The sequence below is a fragment of the Bolinopsis microptera genome, chromosome 11, assembly GCF_026151205.1.
Source record: "Bolinopsis microptera isolate Bmic1 chromosome 11, MBARI_Bmic_1.0, whole genome shotgun sequence".
Taxonomy (NCBI): Eukaryota; Metazoa; Ctenophora; class Tentaculata; order Lobata; family Bolinopsidae; genus Bolinopsis; species Bolinopsis microptera.
Genome location: NC_087082.1, coordinates 3,223,557 through 3,247,382, shown reverse-complemented (window position 1 = coordinate 3,247,382; position 23,826 = coordinate 3,223,557). Strand labels below are relative to the sequence as shown.

The window sequence follows — 23,826 nt, the reverse complement described above, 5'->3', positions numbered from 1 at the left end:
TCTGGTTGATTGCTTTTACCATGATTTAATCGAGTTTCTCTCTCAGGTTGCTACTTGACAGAATGGTTGGACTAAAACTCCCAATAAAAAAGATGAGGTTCTTCTTCAAACGGTACATAGATTTCGAAACAGCTCACGGAGATGAAGCCAAATTGAACAGTATCAGAGAAAAAGCACAAAACTATCTCAGCTCAAACCAAGACGACTAGCGGGACATGAAAATTCGATTTTTAACTTATTTTAACCGATTTATGAGACCTGACGTTTTACGTTTTGATAAGGATAGTTTTTAACAACGATTATTTTTATCTAGGCTTGCCTAGAATAACTGATGCAGCTAACATCTTTAATTGAAACTTAACAGGTTTTAAGAATCAATATTGTTACATTCTATCGGATCGAGACTAAAGAAGCTGTTATCAACAAAGTACAGCCTATATTGTATTGGTTTATCATTTTAACTTATGATCAAAAGAAATATATTTCATTTCGCTACAATTACCTAAATTAACTTCTATTGAAAAAAGAAAAACGCTTTCTTGAAATCACGTGAATTTTATGGATTGTTCGAGCATTAAATCTCAATATGGACCAGGTTTATGAGTCCATCCAATCTGTCAAATTAGTGTTCAGAAATTTTCATATTTAAAAATGGGACAGAAATTAGAAAATATAAAATTTTCGTTTAATTAAACTACAGTGTGCTTCATCCGACCGAAATCAATCCTCCTTTCAATCGTGCGATTTATAGTATAGACTTTTTAAAATACAACTTTTCGTTTTGTTAAGCTTTCTGCTGTGGGCTACCTCCGACAGAAATCAAACTTTTAGCACCTCAATCGTGTCATATGGCATCTAAAGTTGACTTACTAATTGGTTTCTGGTGACAAAATCTGTTGAAACTGTAAAGGGTGTAAAATTTCGGTCCTGGAAATTTCATCTTCAAAAACTGAAAATGGGACAGAGATTTGGAGAATATGATTTTGCAATTTTATTCGGTATTTAGGCTTCCAGTACCTCAATTTGGTTTCTTACCATCATCAATTAACTGACTTATTGGTTTCTGGGCAAACATTTCATCTAATCTTTCAAATTTGTGTTCAGAAAATTTCACATTTGAAAATGGGACAGACTTTTTAAAATACAACTTTTCGTTTTGTTAAGCTTTCTGCTGTGGGCTTCCTCCGACAGAAATCAAACTTTTAGCACCTCAATCGTGTCATATGGCATCTAAAGTTGACTTACTAATTGGTTTCTGGTGACAAAATCAGTCGAAACTCGAAACTGTAAAATTTCGGTCCTGGAAATTTCATCTTCAAAAACTGAAAATGGGACAGGGATTTGGAGAATATGATTTTGCAATTTTATTCGGGATTTTGACTTCCAGTACCCCAATTTGGTTTCGTACCATCATCAATTAACTGACTAATTGGTTTCTGGGCAAAAATTTTATCTTATCTGTAAAATTTGTCTTCAGAAAATTTCACATTTGAAAATGGGACAGACTTTTTAAAATACAACTTTTCGTTTTGTTAAGCTTTCTGCTGTGGGCTTCCTCCGACAGAAATCAAACTTCCAGCACCTCAATCGTGTCATATGGCATCTAAAGTTGACTTACTAATTGGTTTATGGTGACAAAATCAGTCGAAACTGTAAAATTTCGGTCCTGGAAATTTCATCTTCAAAAACTGAAAATGGGACAGAGATTTGGAGAATATGATTTCGCAATTTTATTCGGTGTTTTGACTTCCAATACGGATGATGATTAATCACTCTACACTCGACTGTCACGTGACTTTTTCAACCCGTTCTCTAGCTGGTCCTGAACGACTATTCGAAACCCTAACCCTCTAATCTGATCCCAACCCTAACCCTAACCCAATCCTTAGCAAAAGCATATGCTGAAACCCTAACCCTAACGAGAAATTATAATAACTTCCTTATACGGTCATATCACGTGATCAAGACAGTTTTTCGCCAATATCTCGTCAGGGGAGCTTTTAACCCCTATGTCATGGGGGTTGATTCGGAATCAGCGTCCGAAAATACATCGATTGAAGTTGGTTTCAACTGTCGGGGACCCTTTTAGAACAATCTCGAAGATCGACTGTAGAGTGATTTAGCACGCTCGTTCCAATACCTCAATTTGGTTTTGAACCATCATCAATTAACTGACTAATTGGTTTCTGGGCAAAAATTTTATCTTATCTGTAAAATTTGTCTTCAGAAAATTTCACATTTAAAAATGGGACAGACTTTTGAAAATACAACTTTTCGTTTTGTTAAGCTTTCTGCTGTGGGCTTCCTCCGACAGAAATCAAACTTCCAGCACCTCAATCGTGTCATATGGCATCTTAAGTTGACTTACTAATTGGTTCATGGTGACAAAATCTGTTGAAACTGTAAAATTTCGGTCCTGGAAATTTCATCTTCAAAAACTGAAAATGGGACAGAGATTTGGACAATATGATTTTGCAATTTTATTCGGGATTTTGACTTCCAGTACCTCAATTTGGTTTCGTACCATCATCAAATAACTAACTAATTGGTTTCTGGGCAAACATTTCATCTTATCTGTAAAATTTGTGTTCAGAAAATTTCACATTTGAAAATGGGACAGACTTTTGAAAATACAACTTTTCGTTTTGTTAAGCTTTCTGCTGTGGGCTTCCTCCGACAGAAATCAAACTTCCAGCACCTCAATCGTGTCATATGGCATCTAAAGTTGACTTACTAATTGGTTTATGGTGACAAAATCAGTCGAAACTGTAAAATTTCGGTCCTGGAAATTTCATCTTCAAAAACTGAAAATGGGACAGAGATTTGGAGAATATGATTTTGCAATTTTATTCGGGATTTTGACTTCCACTTCCAGTACCTCAATTTGGTCTCGTACCATCATCAATTAACTGACTCATTGGTTTCTGTGCAAATATTTTATCTAATCTGTAAAATTTGTGTTCAGAAAATTTCACATTTGAAAATGGGACAGACTTTTTAAAATACAACTTTTCGTTTTGTTAAGCTTTCTGCTGTGGGCTTCCTCCGACAGAAATCAAACTTCCAGCACCTTAATCGTGTCATATGGCATCTTAAGTTGACTTACTAATTGGTTTATGGTGACAAAATCAGTCGAAACTGTAAAATTTCGGTCCTGGAAAATTCATCTTCAAAAACTGAAAAAGGGACAGAGATTTGGAAAATATGATTTTGCAATTTTATTCGGGATTTTGACTTCCAGTACCTCAATTCGGTTTCTTACCATCATATATTAACTGACTAATTGGTTTTGGGGCAAACATTTTATTTTATCTGTAAAATTTGTCTTCAGAAAATTTCACATTTGAAAATTGGACAGACTTTTGAAAATACAACTTTTCGTTTTGTTAAGCTTTCTGTTGTGGGCTTCCTCCGACAGAAATCAAACTTCCAGCACCTCAATCGTGTCATATGACATCTTAAGTTGACTTACTAATTGGTTTATGGTGACAAAATCAGTCGAAACTGTAAAATTTCGGTCCTGGAAATTTCATCTTCAAAAACTGAAAAAGGGACTGAGATTTGGAGAATATAATTTTGCAATTTTATTCGGGATTTTGACTTCCAGTACCTCAATTTGGTTTCGTACCATCATCAATTAACTGACTAATTGGTTTCTGGGCAAACATTTCATCTAATTTTTCAAATTTGTGTTCAGAAAATTTCACATTTGAAAATGGGACAGACTTTTTAAAATACAACTTTTCGTTTTGTTAAGCTATCTGCTGTGGGCTTCCTCCGACAGAAATCAAACTTTTAGCACCTCAATCGTGTCATATGGCATCTAAAGTTGACTTACTAATTGGTTTATGGTGACAAAATCAGTCGAAACTGTAAAATTTCGGTCCTGGAAATTTCATCTTCAAAAACTGAAAATGGGACCGAGATTTGGAGAATATGATTTTGCAATTTTATTCGGGATTTTGACTTCCAGTACTTCAATTTGGTTTCGTACCATCATCAATTAACTGACTAATTGGTTTCTGGGCAAAAATTTTATCTTATCTGTAAAATTTGTCTTCAGAAAATTTCACATTTGAAAATGGGACAGACTTTTGAAAATACAACTTTTCGTTTTGTTAAGCTTTCTGCTGTGGGCTTCCTCCGACAGAAATCAAACTTCCAGCACCTCAATCGTGTCATATGGCATCTTTAGTTGACTTACTAATTGGTTTATGGTGAAAAAATCTGTTGAAACTGTAAAATTTCGGTCCTGGAAATTTCATCTTCAAACACTGAAAATGGGACAGAGATTTGGACAATATGATTTTGCAATTTTATTCGGGATTTTGACTTCCAGTACCTCAATTTGGTTTCGTACCATCATCAATTAACTAACTTATTGGTTTCTGGGCAAACATTTCATCTTATCTGTAAAATTTGTGTTCAGAAAATTTCACATTTGAAAATGGGACAGACTTTTGAAAATACAACTTTTCGTTTTGTTAAGCTTTCTGCTGTGGGCTTCCTCCGACAGAAATCAAACTTCCAGCACCTCAATCGTGTCATATGGCATCTGAAGTTGACTTACTAATTGGTTTATGGTGACAAAATCAGTCGAAACTGTAAAATTTCGGTCCTGGAAATTTCATCTTCAAAAACTGAAAATGGGACAGAGATTTGGAGAATATGATTTTGCAATTTTATTCGGGATTTTGACTTCCAGTACCTCAATTTGGTTTCGTACCATCATCAATCAACTGACTAATTGGTTTCGGGGCAAACAATTTATTTTATCTGTAAAATTTGTCTTCAGAAAATTTCACATTTGAAAATGGGACAGACTTTTGAAAATACAACTTTTCGTTTTGTTAAGCTTTCTGCTGTGGGCTTCCTCCGACAGAAATCAAACTTCCAGCACCTCAATCGTGTCATATGGCATCTGAAGTTGACTTACTAATTGGTTTATGGTGACAAAATCAATCGAAACTGTAAAATTTCGGTCCTGGAAATTTCATCTTCAAAAACTGAAAATGGGACAGAGATTTGGAGAATATGATTTTGCAATTTTATTCGGGATTTCGACTTCCAGTACCTCAATTTGGTTTCGTACCATCATCAATTAACTGACTAATTGGTTTTGGGGCAAGCATTTTATTTTATCTGTAAAATTTGTCTTCAGAAAATTTCACATTTGAAAATGGGACAGACTTTTGAAAATACAACTTTTCGTTTTGTTAAGCTTTCTGCTGTGGGCTTCCTCCGACAGAAATCAAACTTCCAGCACCTTAATCGTGTCATATGGCATCTTAATTTGACTTACTAATTGGTTTATGGTGACAAAATCAGTCGAAACTGTAAAATTTCGGTCCTGGAAATTTCATCTTCAAAAACTGAAAATGGGACAGAGATTTGGAGAATATGATTTTGCAATTTTATTCGGGATTTTGACTTCCAGTACCTCAATTTGGTTTCGTACCATCATCAATTAAATGACTAATTGGTTACTGGGCAAACATTTCATATTATCTGTAAAATTTGTCTATTTTAAAAAGTCTGTCCCATTTTCAAATGTGAATATGAGTTTGCAATTTTATTCGGGATTTTGACTTCCAGTACCTCAATTTGGTTTCGTACCATCATCAATTAACTGACTAATTGGTTTCTGGGCAAACATTTCATCTAATCTTTCAAATTTGTGTTCAGAAAATTTCACATTTGAAAATGGGACAGACTTTTTAAAATACAACTTTTCGTTTTGTTAAGCTTTCTGCTGTGGGCTTCCTCCGACAGAAATCAAACTTTTAGCACCTCAATCGTGTCATATGGCATCTAAAGTTGACTTACTAATTGGTTTCTGGTGACAAAATCAGTCGAAACTGTAAAATTTCGGTCCTGGAAATTTCATCTTCAAACACTGAAAATGGGACAGGGATTTGGAGAATATGATTTTGCAATTTTATTCGGGATTTTGACTTCCAGTACTTCAATTTGGTTTCGTACCATCATCAAATAACTGACTAATTGGTTTCTGGGCAAAAATTGTATCTTATCTGTAAAATTTGTCTTCAGAAAATTTCACATTTGAAAATGGGACAGACTTTTGAAAATACAACTTTTCGTTTTGTTAAGCTTTCTGCTGTGGGCTTCCTCCGACAGAAATGAAACTTTTAGCACCTCAATCGTGTCATATGGCATCTAAAGTTGACTTACTAATTTGTTTATGGTGAAAAAATCTGTTGAAACTGTAAAATTTCGGTCCTGGAAATTTCATCTTCAAAAACTGAAAATGGGACCGAGATTTGGAAAATATAATTTTGCAATTTTATTCGGGATTTTGACTTCCAGTACCTCAATTTGGTTTCGTACCATCATCAATTAACTGACTAATTGGTTTCTGGGCAAACATTTCATCTAATTTTTCAAATTTGTGTTCAGAAAATTTCACATTTGAAAATGGGACAGACTTTTGAAAATACAACTTTTCGTTTTGTTAAGCTATCTGCTGTGGGCTTCTTCCGACAGAAATCAAACTTTTAGCACCTCAATCGTGTCATATGGCATCTAAAGTTGACTTACTAATTGGTTTATGGTGACAAAATCAGTCGAAACTGTAAAATTTCGGTCCTGGAAATTTCATCTTCAAAAACTGAAAATGGGACCGAGATTTGGAGAATATGATTTTGCAATTTTATTCGGGATTTTGACTTCCAGTACTTCAATTTGGTTTCGTACCATCATCAATTAACTGACTAATTGGTTTCTGGGCAAAAATTGTATCTTATCTGTAAAATTTGTCTTCAGAAAATTTCACATTTGAAAATGGGACAGACTTTTGAAAATACAACTTTTCGTTTTGTTAAGCTTTCTGCTGTGGGCTTCCTCCGACAGAAATCAAACTTCCAGCACCTCCAATCGTGTCATATGGCATCTGAAGTTGACTTACTAATTGGTTTATGGTGACAAAATCAGTCGAAACTGTAAAATTTCGGTCCTGGAAATTTCATCTTCAAAAACTGAAAATGGGACAGAGATTTGGAGAATATGATTTTGCAATTTTATTCGGGATTTTGACTTCCAGTACCTCAATTTGGTTTCGTACCATCATCAATCAACTGACTAATTGGTTTCGGGGCAAACATTTTATTTATCTGTAAAATTTGTCTTCAGAAAATTTCACATTTGAAAATGGGACAGACTTTTGAAAATACAACTTTTCGTTTTTGTTAAGCTTTCTGCTGTGGGCTTCCTCCGACAGAAATCAAACTTCCAGCACCTTAATCGTGTCATATGGCATCTAAAGTTGACTTACTAATTGGTTTATGGTGACAAAATCAGTCGAAACTGTAAAATTTCGGTCCTGGAAATTTCATCTTCAAAAACTGAAAAAGGGACAGAGATTTGGAAAATATGATTTTGCAATTTTGTTCGGGATTTTGACTTCCAGTGCCTAAATTTGGTTTCGTACCATCATCAATTAACTGACTAATTGGTTACTGGGCAAACATTTTATTTTATCTGTAAAATTTGTCTTCAGAAAATTTCACATTTGAAAATGGGACAGACTTTTTAAAATACAACTTTTCGTTTTGTTAAGCTTTCTGCTGTGGGCTTCCTCCGACAGAAACCAAACTTCCAGCACCTTAATCGTGTCATATGGCATCTTAATTTGACTTACTAATTGGTTTATGGTGACAAAATCAGTCGAAACTGTAAAATTTCGGTCCTGGAAATTTCATCTTCAAAAACTGAAAATGGGACAGAGATTTGGAGAATATGATTTTGCAATTTTATTCGGGATTTTGACTTCCAGTACCTCAATTTGGTTTCGTACCATCATCAATTAAATGACTAATTGGTTACTGGGCAAACATTTCATATTATCTGTAAAATTTGTCTATTTTAAAAAGTCTGTCCCATTTTCAAATGTGAATATGAGTTTGCAATTTTATTCGGGATTTTGACTTCCAGTACCTCAATTTGGTTTCGTACCATCATCAATTAACTGACTAATTGGTTTCTGGGCAAACATTTCATCTAATCTTTCAAATTTGTGTTCAGAAAATTTCACATTTGAAAATGGGACAGACTTTTTAAAATACAACTTTTCGTTTTGTTAAGCTTTCTGCTGTGGGCTTCCTCCGACAGAAATCAAACTTTTAGCACCTCAATCGTGTCATATGGCATCTAAGGTTGACTTACTAATTGGTTTCTGGTGACAAAATCAGTCGAAACTGTAAAATTTCGGTCCTGGAAATTTCATCTTCAAACACTGAAAATGGGACAGGGATTTGGAGAATATGATTTTGCAATTTTATTCGGGATTTTGACTTCCAGTACTTCAATTTGGTTTCGTACCATCATCAAATAACTGACTAATTGGTTTCTGGGCAAAAATTGTATCTTATCTGTAAAATTTGTCTTCAGAAAATTTCACATTTGAAAATGGGACAGACTTTTGAAAATACAACTTTTCGTTTTGTTAAGCTTTCTGCTGTGGGCTTCCTCCGACAGAAATGAAACTTTTAGCACCTCAATCGTGTCATATGGCATCTAAAGTTGACTTACTAATTGGTTTATGGTGACAAAATCTGTTGAAACTGTAAATTTTCGGTCCTGGAAATTTCATCTTCAAAAACTGAAAATGGGACAGAGATTTGGAAATAGAATTTTGAAAAATTTTACTTCCAACCTTTTGGTTTGATTCCCCTAATTTTTCAAATTTATTAAATTTGGTTTGAAAAACAATTAAAAGGGGCCAATTTGAAAATTACCCCGTTATAAACTTCCTTCCCGCTTGTTTTCTTCCCCGCATTTCACCCAAAAACCTTTATCCTGAATGGACCACTAGTGTTGTTAATAAAGGAAAATTGTTTAAAAACAAGGAAAAGGGAAAATTTCGTTTTGATTTTCCCCAACTTAATTCAAAAAAATTTTAAAAAAAAGAAAAATGGAAAAAAATTTTATTGGGAATTTTGGTGGAATATTTTTGTTAACATTAAATTTAAAATGTTTGGGCCCGTTCGGGGACAAAAATCTTTAATAAACTTAAATTTTTTTCAAAACTTTCAAAACAAATATTAATTTTTAAATTTTTTAAAAAACCCGTAAAAATTTTGGGAAAATTTTATTTTTGGTTTTCTTCATTAAAAAAGGTGAAAACACAATTTTTGAAAATGGAACATTTTTTAAAATTTTTTTTTTTTTTTTTTGAACAAAATTTGGTTTTTTTATTTTAATTTTTTATTTTTAATAAAATTTGGGGTAAATTTTAAAAACTAAAATCAAAAACAATAAAACATTAAACCCCAATTTCCCACATTTAGGGAAAAATTCCGGAAATCATTTTTATTTTTTCCCTCAAAAAAACCAAATAACCCCCAACGAACCCCGAAAAAATTATTTCCTTTTTTGCTTAAATTTTTTTAAAAACATTACAAGATCACGGGGCGGACAGGGCGTCTCATAAATTGGTGAGCGTGATGTCCTGAGGAGCAGGTGTGTGATGTCAGGATTACGTGGGCGAAGTGTGGTTTTTTTTAAAATAAATACCGTTGACTTTTTTAGTTTTTATTTTACACCTACAGATGAGAATAAATGCTGGAAAGAATCTAAAGACGTACAATTATAACAGAGTAACTACATTAAACCCCAGATTTACCGTAACAGAATAGGGTAAGGAGAATCTTACGGGTAAATCAGGGTTTGATCGTGTTTTGCTGTACATCCAAACAACCGACAATCCCCCTCATCGAACCCACGAAACAATAAGTAGATAATTAACTATCGTCATTAAATTAAATTATCATTAATAACCCTTACAAGACATGATAACCAGCTGAACATTCCACAGGTCCTAACCAGAGGACTGGAGTCTCTACAACGGCCGTTATAGTGGAGGATATATAAACCGTAAACCACGTGACCTGGTTGGTCACCATGGGTCACGTGGTTACCCATGGTCAACGTGTCACGTGTCACATCCTCCTGTGAGGGTGCCTGTGTCGTCCGGTCCACACTATAAGGGTCTCCGGGGAGCGGGTAAAGGAGGAGGAGCTTCCCTGTATTAGTACTTGCTCCCGTACAAACTCTCACGGGGAAGGAGGGGTTAATCAGCGCCATAGTTGGAACAGATCTCATGCAAACCATATAAGCTTGTAAAAGCAAAACGAAAACATTTCCAGCTTGATAATTGTAGATGATACGGGATACAGACGGGTGGCCATACCTATTACCTTCAGACTTATTCGGAAATAATACGTTCAAATGCATTGTGTCCGAGCTTTATCAATTACTACTAAGCATACCAATTGTTCAATATAAACCGGTTTAAACTGAAATTTCATCTTCAAACACAGAAAATGGGACAGGGATCTGGAGAATATGAATTTTTTGCCAATTTTATTCGGTATTTGACATTCCATCACCCCCAATTTGGATTACGTACCCATCATCAATTAACAGACTAATTTGGTTTCGTGGGCAAAAATTTTATCTATCTGTATAATTTGTCTTCAAAAATTTCACATTTGAAAAAAGGACAGACTATTTTAAAATCAACTTTCGTTTTGTTAAAGCTTTCTGCTGTGGGGCTTCCTCCGACAGAAATCAAAAAACTTCCAGCACCTCAATCGTGTCCATATGGCATCTAAAGTGACTTAGTAGATTGGTTTAATTAGAACAAAATCAGTCCCGAAACTGTAAAATTTCGTCCTGAAATTTCATCTCAAAAACTGAAAATGGGACAGAGATTTGGAGAAAATGATTTCGCAATTTTATTCGTAGTATTGGACTTCCCCACTACGGATGATGATAAATCACTCTACACTCCGACTGTCAACGTGACTTTTTCAACCCGTTCTCTAGCTGGTCCTGAACGACTATTCGAAAAACCCTCACCCTCTAATCTGATCCCAACCCCTAACCCTAACTCCTATCCTTAGCAAAAGCATATGCTTAAACCCTAACCCGTAACGAGAAATTATAAAACATCCTTATAACGGTCATATCACGTGATCAAGACAGTTTTTTCGCCTATCTCGTCATGGGAGCTTTTAACCCTATGTCATGGGGTTGATTCGGAATCAGCGTCCGAAAATACATCGATTGAAGTTGGTTTTCAAACTGTCGGGGACCCTTTTAAGAACAATCTCGAAGATCGACTGTAGATATTAAAAGCAGCTCGTTTCCAATACCCTCAAATTTGGTTTTGAACCATCATCAATTAACTGACAAAATTGGTTTCTGGGCAAAAATTTTAATCTTATCTGTAAAATTTGTCTTCGAGAAAATTTCACATTTAAAAATGGGCAGACTTTTGAAAATACAATTTTTCGTTTTGTTAAGCTTTCTGCTGTGGGCTTCCTCCGACAGAAAATCAAACTTACCAGCACCTCAATCTTGTCATAATGCATCTTAAGTTGAAGCTATGACTATACTAATTGGTTCCATGGTTACAAAAATCTGTTGAAAACTGTAAATATTCGGTCTGGAAATTTCATCTTCAAAAACTGAAAATGGAACAGAGATTTGGACAATATGATATTGCAATTTTATTCGGGATTTTGACTTCCAGTACCGTCAATTAGGTTTCGTACCATCATCAATAACTAAGCTAATTGTTTTCTTTCTGGGCAAACATTTCATCTTATCTGTAAAATTTTGTGATCAGAAAATTTCACCCATTAGAACATTGGACAGACATTTTTAAAACACCTTTCGTTTTGTTAAGCTTTCTGCTGTTGGCTTCCTCCGCCAGAAATCAAACATCCAGCACCTCGAATCGTGCAAAATTGGCATCTAAAGTTGACTTACTAATTGGTTTATGGTGACAAAATCATCGAAACTGGTAACAATTTCGGTCCTGGTAATTTCATCTTTCAAAAACTGAAAATGGGACAGAGATATGGAGAATATGATTTTGCAATTTTATAATTCGGGATTTTGACTTCCACTTCCAGTACCTCATTTTGGTTTCCGTAACCATCAGCAATTAACTTGACTCAATGGTTTCTGTGCAAATATTTTAATCTAATCTGGAAAATTTTGGTTTTCAGGAAAATTTCACATTTTGAAAATGGGACAGATCTTTTTAAAATACAACTTCTATCGTTTTGTTAAAGCTTTCTGCTGTGGGCTTCCTCCGACAGAAAGAAACTTCTCACACCTCAATCGAGTCATTGCAATCTTAAGTTGACTTACTAATTTGGTTAATGGTGAAAAAATCTAGTTGAAACTGTAAAATTTCGGTCCGGGAAATTTTCATCTTCCAAACAACTGAAATGGGGACAAGAGAATTTTTTGGGGGGACAATATGATATTGCAATTTTTATTCGGGATTTTGCCTTCCAGTACCGTCAATATGGGTTCGTACCGCATCATCAATTAACTACTAATTGGTTTCTGGGCAAACATTTCATCTTATCCTGAAAAATTTGTGTTCAGAAAATTTCACAATTTGAAAATGGGCAGACTTTTGAAAAAAAATACAACTTTTCGTTTTGTATAAAGCATTTCTGCTGGTGGCTTCCTCCGACAGAAATCATACTTCCAGCACCTCAATCGGAGTCATATGGCATCTTTAGTTGACTTACAAATAGTTTAAGGTGAAAAAATCTGATGAAACTGTAAAATTTTCGGTCCTGGAAATTCATCTTTCAAAAACTGAAAATTGGACCGGATTATGGAGAATATGGAGTTTGCAATTTTAATCGGGATTTTGACTTCCAGTAACCGGGTAGGGGGGGGGGACAATTGTGTCAGATGGTTTCGTACCATCATCACATAACAACTAATTGGATTCTGGCAAGGGCTGCTGATTAGATAGGGACACACACAGAGGGAGCGGTGGGCCTGTAAAAGTTGTGTTCAGGGGTGTGGAAAATTTCACATTTGATATGAAAATGGGGGGGGGATGGGGGGGGGGTGGTGTGTGTCTGCGGGTCTGGGGGGGATGGGGACGGGGGGAGAGGGGGGGAGTGACGGAATCGCAGGTGCAGGCTAGTGATATGGGGTCGGATGGTGGATGTGGAGGATGTATTGGGGGGGATGAAGTCTGGGGGCGGCGTGATTGGGGTGCTGCTGGTGGCTTCTCCGACAGAAATCCAAAACTCTCCAGCACCGGTGTAGGGCAATGTAGCGTTAGGGTGGGAGCGAGGCGGTATGGCATCGGTGAAGGCGGTTAGACGTCTTGGGGGAGTAGCGAGAGGCGGGGCAGCTGGAGTGGGGTTAATGGTGACAAAATCAGTCGAAACTCGTGGGATGGGAAGGGAGAGGGGGGTGGGGGAGGGAGCGGTCCTGGAAATATCCATCTTCAAAAACGGAAACATGGGACAAGAATTGGGAGAATATGAATTTTGCAATTTTATTCGGGATTTTGAAACTTCCACTTCCATACCCTCAATTTGGTTTCGTCGGTACCATCATCAAATTAACTGACTCATTGGTTTCTGGGTCTGTGCAAATATATTATCTAATCTGTAAAATTTGGAGTTCAGAAAATTTCACAGTTTGAAAATGGACAGAACCTTTTTTAAAATACAACTATTCGTTTTGTTAAGCTTTCTGCTGTGGGCTTCCTCCGGACAGAAATGAAACTTCCAGCAACCTCAATCGTGTCATACGGCATCTTTAGTTGACCTTACTAATTTGGTTTATGGTGAAAAAATCTGTTGAAACTGTAAATTTTCGGTCCGGAAATTTCTTCTTCAAACACTGAAAATGGGACAGAGATTGGACAATTGATTTTGCAATTTTATTCGGGTTTTGACTTTCCAGTACCTCAAGTATTGGTTTCCGTACATCATCAATTAACTAACAAAATTGTTTCTGGCAAACATTTCAATCTTATCTGTAAAATTTGAGTTCAGAAAATTTCACAACAATTGAAAATGGGACAGACTATTTAAACTACAACTTTTTCGTTTTTGTTAAGCCGTTCTGCTGTGGGCCTTCCTCCGACAAAATCCAACTTCCTAGCACCTCAATCGGTGTCATATGCATCTTTAGGTTGCCTTACAAATTGGTTTATGGTGACAAAATCCGTCGACACTGTAAAATTTCGGTCCTGGAATCTTACAACATCATCCAAAACAGAAAATGGGACAGAGATTTGGAGAATATGATTTTGCAATTTTATTCGGGAATTTTGACTTCCACTTCCAGTAACCTCCAATTAGTTTCGGACCATCATCAATTAACTGAACTCATTGGTTTCTGTGCCGAATAGTTTACTAATACAGTAAACTTTGTGTTTCAGAAAATTTGCACATTTGAAAAGGGACCGACTTTTTAAAATACAACTTTTCAGCGTTGTTAAGCTTTCGGCTGAGGTGCTTCCTCCGACAGAAACGAAACTTCCAGCACCTCAAACGTGACATATGGGCATCCTTTAGTTGACTTACAATTGGTATATGTGAAAAAATCTGTTGAAACTGTAAAATTTCGGTCCTGGAAAATTCCTCTTCTAAACACTGAAAATGGGACCAGAGATTTGGACAATATGATTTTTGGGCAATTTTCTTCGGGATTTTGACTTCCAGTACCCAATTTGGGTTTCGTACCATCATCAAATTAACTAAACTAATGGTTTCTGGGCAAACATTTCATCTAATCATTCAAATTTGTGTTCAGAAAATTTCACATTTGAAAATTGGACAGACTTGTATAAAATACAACTTTTGCGTTTTGTTACGCTTTCTGCTGTGGGCTTCCTCCGACAGAAATGAAACTTCCGCACCTCAATCGTGTCCATATGGCATCTTAAGTTGGACTTATCTAAAATTGTTTATGGAAAAAATCGTTGAAACTGTAAAATTTTTCGGTCCTGGAAATTTCATCATCACAACGGCACTGAAAATGGGACCGGCGCAATGTGACGAAAAATGATTTTGCAATTTTAATCGGATTTTTGACTTCCAGTACCTCAATATTGGTTTCGTATACCAACATCAAAATCACAAACTAAATTGGTTCTGGGCAAAACATATCATCTATAACTGTAAAATTAGTTTTTCAGAAAATTTCACAATTGAAAATGTTACAGAACTTTTTAAAAAACAACTTTATCGTTTTGTTTAGCATTCTGGCTGTGGGCTTTCCTCCGACAGAAATCCAACTTCCAGCACCTCCAATCGAGTCATAAGGCATCCTTAAGTTGACGTTCCTAATTGTTATGGTGGAAAAAATCTGTTGAAACTGTACATTTTTACTGTCCTGAAATTCATCATCAAAACACTGAAAATGGGAAACCGAGATTTGGAGAAAATGAGTTTGCAATTTTATTCGGGATTATTTGACTTCCAGTACAGTCAATTTTGTTTCGTACCATCATCAATTAGACTGACTAATTGGTTTCTGTTCTGGGCAAACATTTTCATCAATCTATCAAATTTGTGTTCAAGAAAATTTCACAATTGAAATGGGACATACTTTTAAATACAACATTTCGTTTGTTAAGCTTTCTGCCTTGTGGGCTTCCTCCGACAGACATCAAACTTCCAGCACCTCAATCGTGACAAATGGCATCTTAATTTTGACTACTACTTGGGTTTCTGGTGACAAAATCAGACGAAACTGTAAAATTTCGGTCCTGGAAATTTCATCTTCAAACACATGAAAATGGGAAGAGATTTGGACAATATGATTTTGCAATTTTTATTTCGGGATTTTGACTTCCAGAACTCAATTTGGTTTTCGTACCATCATCAAATAACTGACTAATTAGTTTCGGGCAAAAATTGTATCTTATACATCGAGTAAAATTTTTGTCTTCAGAAAATTTCACAGTTGAAAATGGGACAACTATTGAAATCCAACTATTTCGGTTTGTTTAAGCTTTCTGCTGTTGGGCTTTCCTCCGAAAAACCAAACAGAAATGAAACTTTTAGCACCTCAATCGTGTCAAAGGCAATTCTAAATTGAACTTACTAATTGGTTTTATGGTGACAAAATCTGGTTGAAACTGTCAATTTTTTCGGTCCTGGAAATTTCAATCTTCAAAAACTCTGAAAAATAGGACAGAGATTTGGAACAATCTTCACTTGTAAAAAATGAACTACACGAGACTGGCTTTGAGTTTGATGTCTCTCAAATGTCAAATGATATAATATTTGGTTTGATACAACAATTAAACGTGGTCCATTAGCTACGTCATTAGCCACGTTATTAGCTACGTCATTAGCTACGTCATTACCTACGTCATTGTTGCACAAAGTACGTTTATACCTGGAAGTAGGTACCGGAGCTGAGCTGCCTTCCAGTTAGGAGTAAGAAAAACTGCTGTTGAAAAACATAGAGGATTTAAGGTTATTACTGTTTTATGATATTCCCAAGGACTTTCAAGTTCGAAACATAATTTGAATGTACAAAATGATAAAATGGAAAATGCTAATTTTATTTTGGTAATGAAATGTGATTAGAGAAAATTTTTTACCTGTAACACCTATTAATTAAGAATGACGCTCAGTATCAATTGTTATCAAAAATCTGTCAAATAAACTTTCTCGCTCTATTCATCTTCATCAACAACACATATTCATCCAAAACAAATATTAATACTAAAAATTGATCAAAAATCCAGGAATAAAATCAAATTGTCGAAACAAAAATGCCTTTACTGATGAGATTAATAACAATCCTTAATAAAAGCAGCTGTAAAACTCAATTATCGTCGAAAAGATATTGAACAACTTTATTGAAATTTTACTTAAAGTTTCACAAATATTATAATTTCTGTCCAGAAACACAATTAATGGGGGTTTTTTAAAAAAATAATTATCCGTTGACATTTTTTAGTTTTTAAACACCTACATTGAGAATAAATTGCTGGAAAGACTCTAAAGACGTAACAATTATAACATAGTAACTACAAAAAAACCCCAGATTTTAACGTACAGTATAGGGTAAGTGAGAAATATTACGTAAATCAGGTTATGATTCGGTGTTATTGCGGTCCAACAACAACCGATAATCACCCACATTCAACGAACCCATGATAACAATAGAAGTAGATATTTAACTATCGTCCATTAACTTAATTAATCATTACTAAACATTACCCGACATGATCAAATTTCAGACATTTCCGGTTCCACAGGTCCAAACCAGCGGACTGGAGTCCTCTACCACGGCAGTAATAGTAAGAGATATATATTATATAAACAGTAACCACGTGACCTGGTTGGGTCACCATGGTCACGTGGATCCATGGTCCACGTTGGTCACTTCCTCCATGAGGTGCCTGTGGTCGAGTAGTCCGGATCCACACAATCTGAGGGCTCCGGGGAGCGGTAAGAGGAGGAGGAGCTTCCTGTATAGTACTTGCTCGTCAGTACAAACTCTGCCCTGTGAAGGAGGGGTTATCTAGCCATTGTTGGAAAACTCTTGCAACCTTATAACTTGTAAAAGACAAAAATAAACGTTTCCAGCTTATAATTGTAGGTGAGTATCGGGATACATGACGGGTAGCATACCTATTACCTTCAGACTTTTCGGAAATAAGTACTTTTCATAGCAGTTGTGGTCGAGTCTCTATAATCAATTGACTACTAAGCAACAAATTGTCAATATAAACCGGTTTATACTGAAATTTCATCTTCAAACACTGAAAATGGGACAGGGATTTGGAGAATATGATTTTGCAATTTTATTCGGGATTTTGACTTCCAGTATCCCCCAATTTGGTTTTCGTACCATCATCAGAAGTAACGACTAATTGGTTTTCTGGGCAAAAATTTTTAATTCCTATATCTGTAAAAAATTTTGTCATCAGAAAAATTTCACAATTGAAAATGGGACAACTTTTTTAAATCACAACTTTTCGTTTTGTTAAGCTTTCTGCTGTGGGCTTCCTCCGACAGAAATCTAACGTTACCAGCACCTCAATCGTGTCAAATGGCATCTAAAGTATGACTATACTAATTTGGTTTATGGTGACAAAATCAGTCGAAACTGTAAAAGTTTCGGTCCTGGAAATTTCATCATCAAAAACTGAAAATGGGACAGAGATTTGGAGAAAATGATTTCGCATTTTAATTCCGGTGTATTGACTTCCAAAACGGATGATGATTAATCACTCTACACTCGACTGACAGTGATTTTTTTTCAAAATCCCGTTCTCGTAGCTGGTCCTGAACGACTATTCGAAATCCCTTAACCCTACTAATCTGATCCCAACCCTAACCCTAACCCAACCTTAGCAAAAGCAGAAGTCGAAACCCTAACCCTAACAGAAATATAAATAACTTCCTAATACTGTCATAACACGTGACAAGACAGTTTTTTTTTTTCGCCCAAAGCTCGTCAGGGGAGCTTTTATAACCCCCTATGTCAAGGGGGTTGATTCGAAAACAGTCGACCGAAAATACATCGATTGAAGTTGATTAAACTGTGGGGACCCTTTTACTTTTAAGAACACTCTCGAAGATCGACTGTAGAGTGATTTCATTTAGCACGCTCGTTCCATGACCTCAATGTTGGATTGTGAACCACATCATAACTTACTAATTGTTTCGGGCAAAAATTTTTTTTTTTAAAATCTTATCTGTAAAATTTGTCTTCAGAAAATTCACATTTGAAAATGGAAGACTTTTGAAAATACAACATTTCGTTTTGTTAAGCTTATCTGCTTGGGCTTCCTCCGCAGAAATCAAACTTCCAGCACCTCCAATCGTGTCATAATGGCCTCCTTTAGTTGACTTACTAATTGGTTTATGGTGAAAAAATCCTGTTGAAACTGTAAAATTTTTCGGTCCTGAAATTTCATCTTCAAAAACTGCAAATTGGACCGAGATTTGAGAATATGAGTTTGCACTTTTATTCGGGATTTTTGACTTCCAAACCTCAAATTTGGTTTCGTACCGATCAACAATTAACTGACTAATTGGATTCTGGGCAAAACATTTTATCTAATCTTTTCAAATTTGTGTCAGCAACAATTTCAATTTGAAAATGGGACATACATTTTAAAAATACAAACTTTTCGTTTTGTTAAGCTTTCTGCTGTGGGCTTCCTCCGACAGAAATCAAACTTTTAGACCTCAAATCGTGTCATATGTCATCGAAAGTTGACTTCAATTGGTTCAGGTGACAAAATCAGTCGAAAACTGTAAAATTTCGGGTCCTGAAATTTTCATCTTCAAACACGAAAATGGGACAGAGATTTGGAGAATATGATTTTGCAATTTTAATCGGGATTTTGACTCCAGTACCTCAATTTGGATTTCGTACCATCATCAATTAACTGACAATTGTTTCTGGGCAAAAATTTAATCTTCTCTGTAAAATTTGTCTTCAGAAAATTTCCACATTTGAAAATGGGACAGACTTTTAAAATACAACTTTTCGTTTTGTTTAAGCTTGTCCTGCTGTGTGGCCTTCCTCCGACAGAAATGAAACTTTTAGCCTCAATCGTGTCATATGGCATCTAAAGTTTGACTTACTAATTGGTTTATGGGACAAAATCGTTGACACTGTAATTTTCGGTCCAGGAAATTTCATCTATCAAAACTGAAAATGGGACAGAGATTTGGACAATATGAACTTTGTCGAAACATGTACTACACAGACTGCTTTGAGTTATGTGCTCATCAAATGTACACATGATATTAAAAATTGGTTTATAAAACAATTCAACGTGGTCCATTAAGCTACGTCATTAGCCACTTTATTAGCTACGTCTTTAGCATACGATCATTAACCTACGTCAATGGTTGCAGCAAAGTACGTTATAACCTGGAAGAAGGTTACCGTGAGCTGAGCTGGCCTTCCAGTTAGGAGTTAAAGAAGAAACTGCTGTTGAAAAACAAAGAGATTTTAAGGTTATTACGGTTTTGATTTCCCCAAGGACTTTCAAGTTCGAACATAAGTTTTGAATGTACAAAATGATAAAATGGAAAATGCGAATTTGATAAGGAAATGAAATGTGATGAAATATGTTTTAACATGTTCCACAGTAGTAATTAAAGAATGAACGTCGAAATCCAATTGTTATCCCAAAAATCAGGTTAATAAACTTCATTCAGCTGTCATCACCACATTTGCAAAAACAAATATTAATACTAAAACTTTGATCAAAAATCCATGAATTAAAAATCAATTGTCCGAAACAGAAATGCCCTTACCTGATGAGATTTATTAACAATCATTAATAAAAGCAGCTGTAAAATACACTTATCGTTCGAACGATTGAACAACTTATATGAAATTTTACTTAAAGTTCAATCAAATATTAAATTTCTGTCCTGATCACAATTCATGGGATTTTTAATAATTCCGTTGACATTTTTTTAGTTTTTTACACCTACAGATTGAGAATAATTGCTGGGACAGAATCTAAAGACGTACAATTAATAAAACTGAGTAACAACAGTAACCCCAGATTTTACCGTACATTAATAGGTTAAGGAAAAGATTACGGTAAATGTAGGTTTTGATCGGTGTATTGCCTGTTATCACACCCTCATCGAACCCACGTAACAATAAGTAGATAATTAACAACGTCATTAAATAATTATCAATAATAAACAATACAAGACTGATCACAATTCTGAACATTTCACAGGTCCAAAACAGAGGACGTGGAGTCCCCCTCTCCAAACACGCAGTTATAGTAGGAGGATATATAAACAGTAACCACGTGACCTGGTTGGTAAACATGTCCACGTGTTTACCATGGTCCACGACCGTGGTCCTTCCCTCCTTCATGTCCTGTGTTCGTCCCGGTCCACACTATCAGGGTCTCCGGGGACGGTAAAGAGAAGGAGCTTCCAGTATAGTACTTGCTCAGTACAAACTCTCCCTGGGGAAGGAGGTGATTACAGCCATTTTTTGGAAAACTCTTGCAACCTTGTAACTTGTAAAAGATACACGGGGTGCACGGGTAGCATTCCTTCAGACTTTTCAGAAATAACTACGTTCATATGCAGTTTGTGACGCGGCATTAAAATCAATTGACTACTAAGCATACAAATTGTCAAATAAACCGTTTTTATACTGTAAGTGAAAGTGAAACAACAGGGAAAGTGCAAAGTGAAATAGCCGGTAAAAGTTGAAATTACCTGGGGCCGAACATCACTGTACTAGACACGAGACTCATTATCAGATTCGGACACGGCATCTCTGGGAAGGATGATTCCATTGTGTGAGTCATCCAACGTTAATCGAGGGGAAATTAAACTTCTGTAAAGAGTTTCCGGCGGCGAGGTAACTGTTGTATAAAATCTTCGAATGAATACTACATGCAAAAAATCGTTCAAGTGAATCACTCATCACATCTACAATTGATAACATGGTGGAGTATGGTGTAGGTTGGCAATTTTCATAAAGAATCATCAAAGATAACACTAACCGTGGGAGCGAATTGAAGAAGACAAGACTACAAGATATGTAAAGGCCGATAATACCATAACTAGCAATCATCTGAATATTGACTGCTAAAACTATCCTATCAGAGAAGACGTAGAATGAACTTTTTTGATTATCACTCATAGGAACTGAAGATAAGGATTTGTTAGATACATTGGCAGAGACTCTCTGACACTTGCTAGTGACACTACTAGATCTCATACATAGCAGCGCTTTAAAGCTTCATAAATGAAATAGATAACGAAGTGGGGGGCCACATTCTATATGAATAAGCATTCTATTATAGCATCCAGATGCTATTGAGTTTCGCAAGATTCTCATGAAATGTTTCAATTTATTTACCCCTTGTTAAAAAAGGTATTGTTGGGTACAAAATTAGAATTCTGGTTAATACTCCATTAGTAGCCGTCCCAATATCGGACAATTCAGCCTAGTATCACCTTTATCTGGATCCCTACACAAAGACTTGAATAGTAACAGCAAGCAACCTTGAAACAAAGTTTTGATTTATTCCTGATAACAACACTTACTTAAACACCACTTGGCTCGCGAATCGAGATCGTGTTTGAACAAAAAAAGGATAACGGTACATTCTTATATCACACCCTTTTCTGATGAAAACGACCGCATAATTGCTGTAGCGAGAGGTCGACATTTTTTTAGTTCCTGGGGGATCGACACTACCGACTGGGTTTGGATACAAGACTACGGGAGTCACTTCCTGGATGAAGATGACTACTAATCATATCGTGATCCTGCCGTAGTAGGCAGTCTACACACACTAATGCTAATGCTCGGAGATTATCACAGTTGGCATGGTGCGTCTCTATGCCTATTGTAAATATTCTGAATAACTAATAATAATCTAATACATTGTTACATAGTAATTTTATTATTTAATGATAATCTAATCAATAATTTTATCATAAACTTTCCCCCAATCTTTCAATAGGGGGACAAAACTATTCATTTCGTGATATATTTTTTTTGGGCATTTTGAAAAATTATTTCATATATCCTTGAATAATGAAAGAACGACACTAATAATGAAACTATAACAACTTATAAGTTCTTAAATATCCATAATAACCACAGAAATATAATGATAATTTAAGCAGAGTCGCTGCTAAGTATTTTTACAAACCGATTCTCTGGCCCATATGAAGGTCGGTAATGAGACCGCTGCCGTTGATTTTGTAGATGTATTACAATTTTTAAACCACTTTTAACAGTGCCTTTCTGTTAACGTAAGATTGCCAAAATTCAGCTCTGAAAGATATTAAAGGGTTCAGTAGGGAATCTTTTTTTCAACTAAAAAATAAAAGCAAATTTACATATTATATATAACAACAAATCTATTGGATATTGGCGATAATAACGCAAAAACAATCATTATGTCTTCAATAGTGTCATAATAGTTGTTCTCAACAAGATATTGTTGACAGTTATTAAAAAACATGTATGTTGTTATATCATATCCCAGGCACCACCACCCCACGCGGCATCACCCTCGTTCAGTACCGCGACTCCGACACCCCAAACACTATTCTTCTGAGCATGGTAGACCTCAGGACCCGGAGTATCGTCCACTCAACCACATTGTTAGGTTGAAGGCATAAGCTTGTACGTTCGTCCCTCTAGTCTAGCACCGTCCGTCAGGAAATTAACCGCTGAAATAAAAGGTGTGTTAGTGAGACTGCGGTGAGGGCAGTAGCGAGTATCGAGGGGGAAATTAGTTACCTCTGTGTAGTGAATTGAATAAAAACAACGTTAGGGTTAATCAAGATGGCTTCTGCCGATCACTATCTCATAGACAAAGTAGATTAAAAAACAAATTTTACAGTTCCACGAACCTGCGGGAGATATCTCCCACAGCGACCCAGTACAAATCAGAATAACGACGTCAGCCGAGCAATGTCCGCAGCTTAAAACCTGTTCACAAAACTCGGTCTAGTTGTTGAGTTCATGTAAAGTGTGCTGTTACCTCCCCCTCTCCGAACATTCAGCTTTTCAGTCGATAGAGAATTCCTGGAAGGAGGGCTATGATAATTATGGGTAAACTTCATGCACACCATCGGCTGTGAAGGAAATGTTATTGTTTGCACGCTGATATAAACAAACAACAAATATCAATTTGTCTCGGAACACTTTAGAATTGAAATAAAGCAGAAATATTTTAGCAGTGTTTCCCCAAACACCAAAATAACGACATCTTATCCCAACAAATCCAAAAGGTAAAAAACTAAAAAGGAACTAAACGCTAAAATACCAAAACATAACACACAATACCTTCCAGGCCTCCCACGGATAGAGAACAACCTGGAGCCAGTGGTGGATTAGGGATTGGAGATGGTGGTACTAACACTCATGAATAGGAGTGGGAACCAGATGAGAGGAAAGGAGCAGGAACCAGGACCCACCTATAACCGTACTACGTTCATGTACGCGGGCAGCTTCACTCCCAGGATTAGTACGCTGATTCAT

The 23,826-nt window shown here is 35.9% G+C and overlaps 1 protein-coding gene across 1 annotated transcript in view; it reads left to right on the top strand.

The window, feature by feature from the left end:
• Nucleotides 1-463, top strand: part of LOC134823249 (protein RRP5 homolog) — a 118,889-nt gene extending 118,426 nt beyond the window's left edge. Inside the window, exon 32 of the mRNA XM_063834645.1 lies at nucleotides 47-463. Within this exon, the coding sequence (XP_063690715.1) occupies nucleotides 47-209 (163 nt within the window). The 3' untranslated portion in view covers nucleotides 210-463. The remainder of the gene's footprint in view (nucleotides 1-46) is intronic.
• Nucleotides 464-23,826: the final 23,363 nt, after the last annotated feature.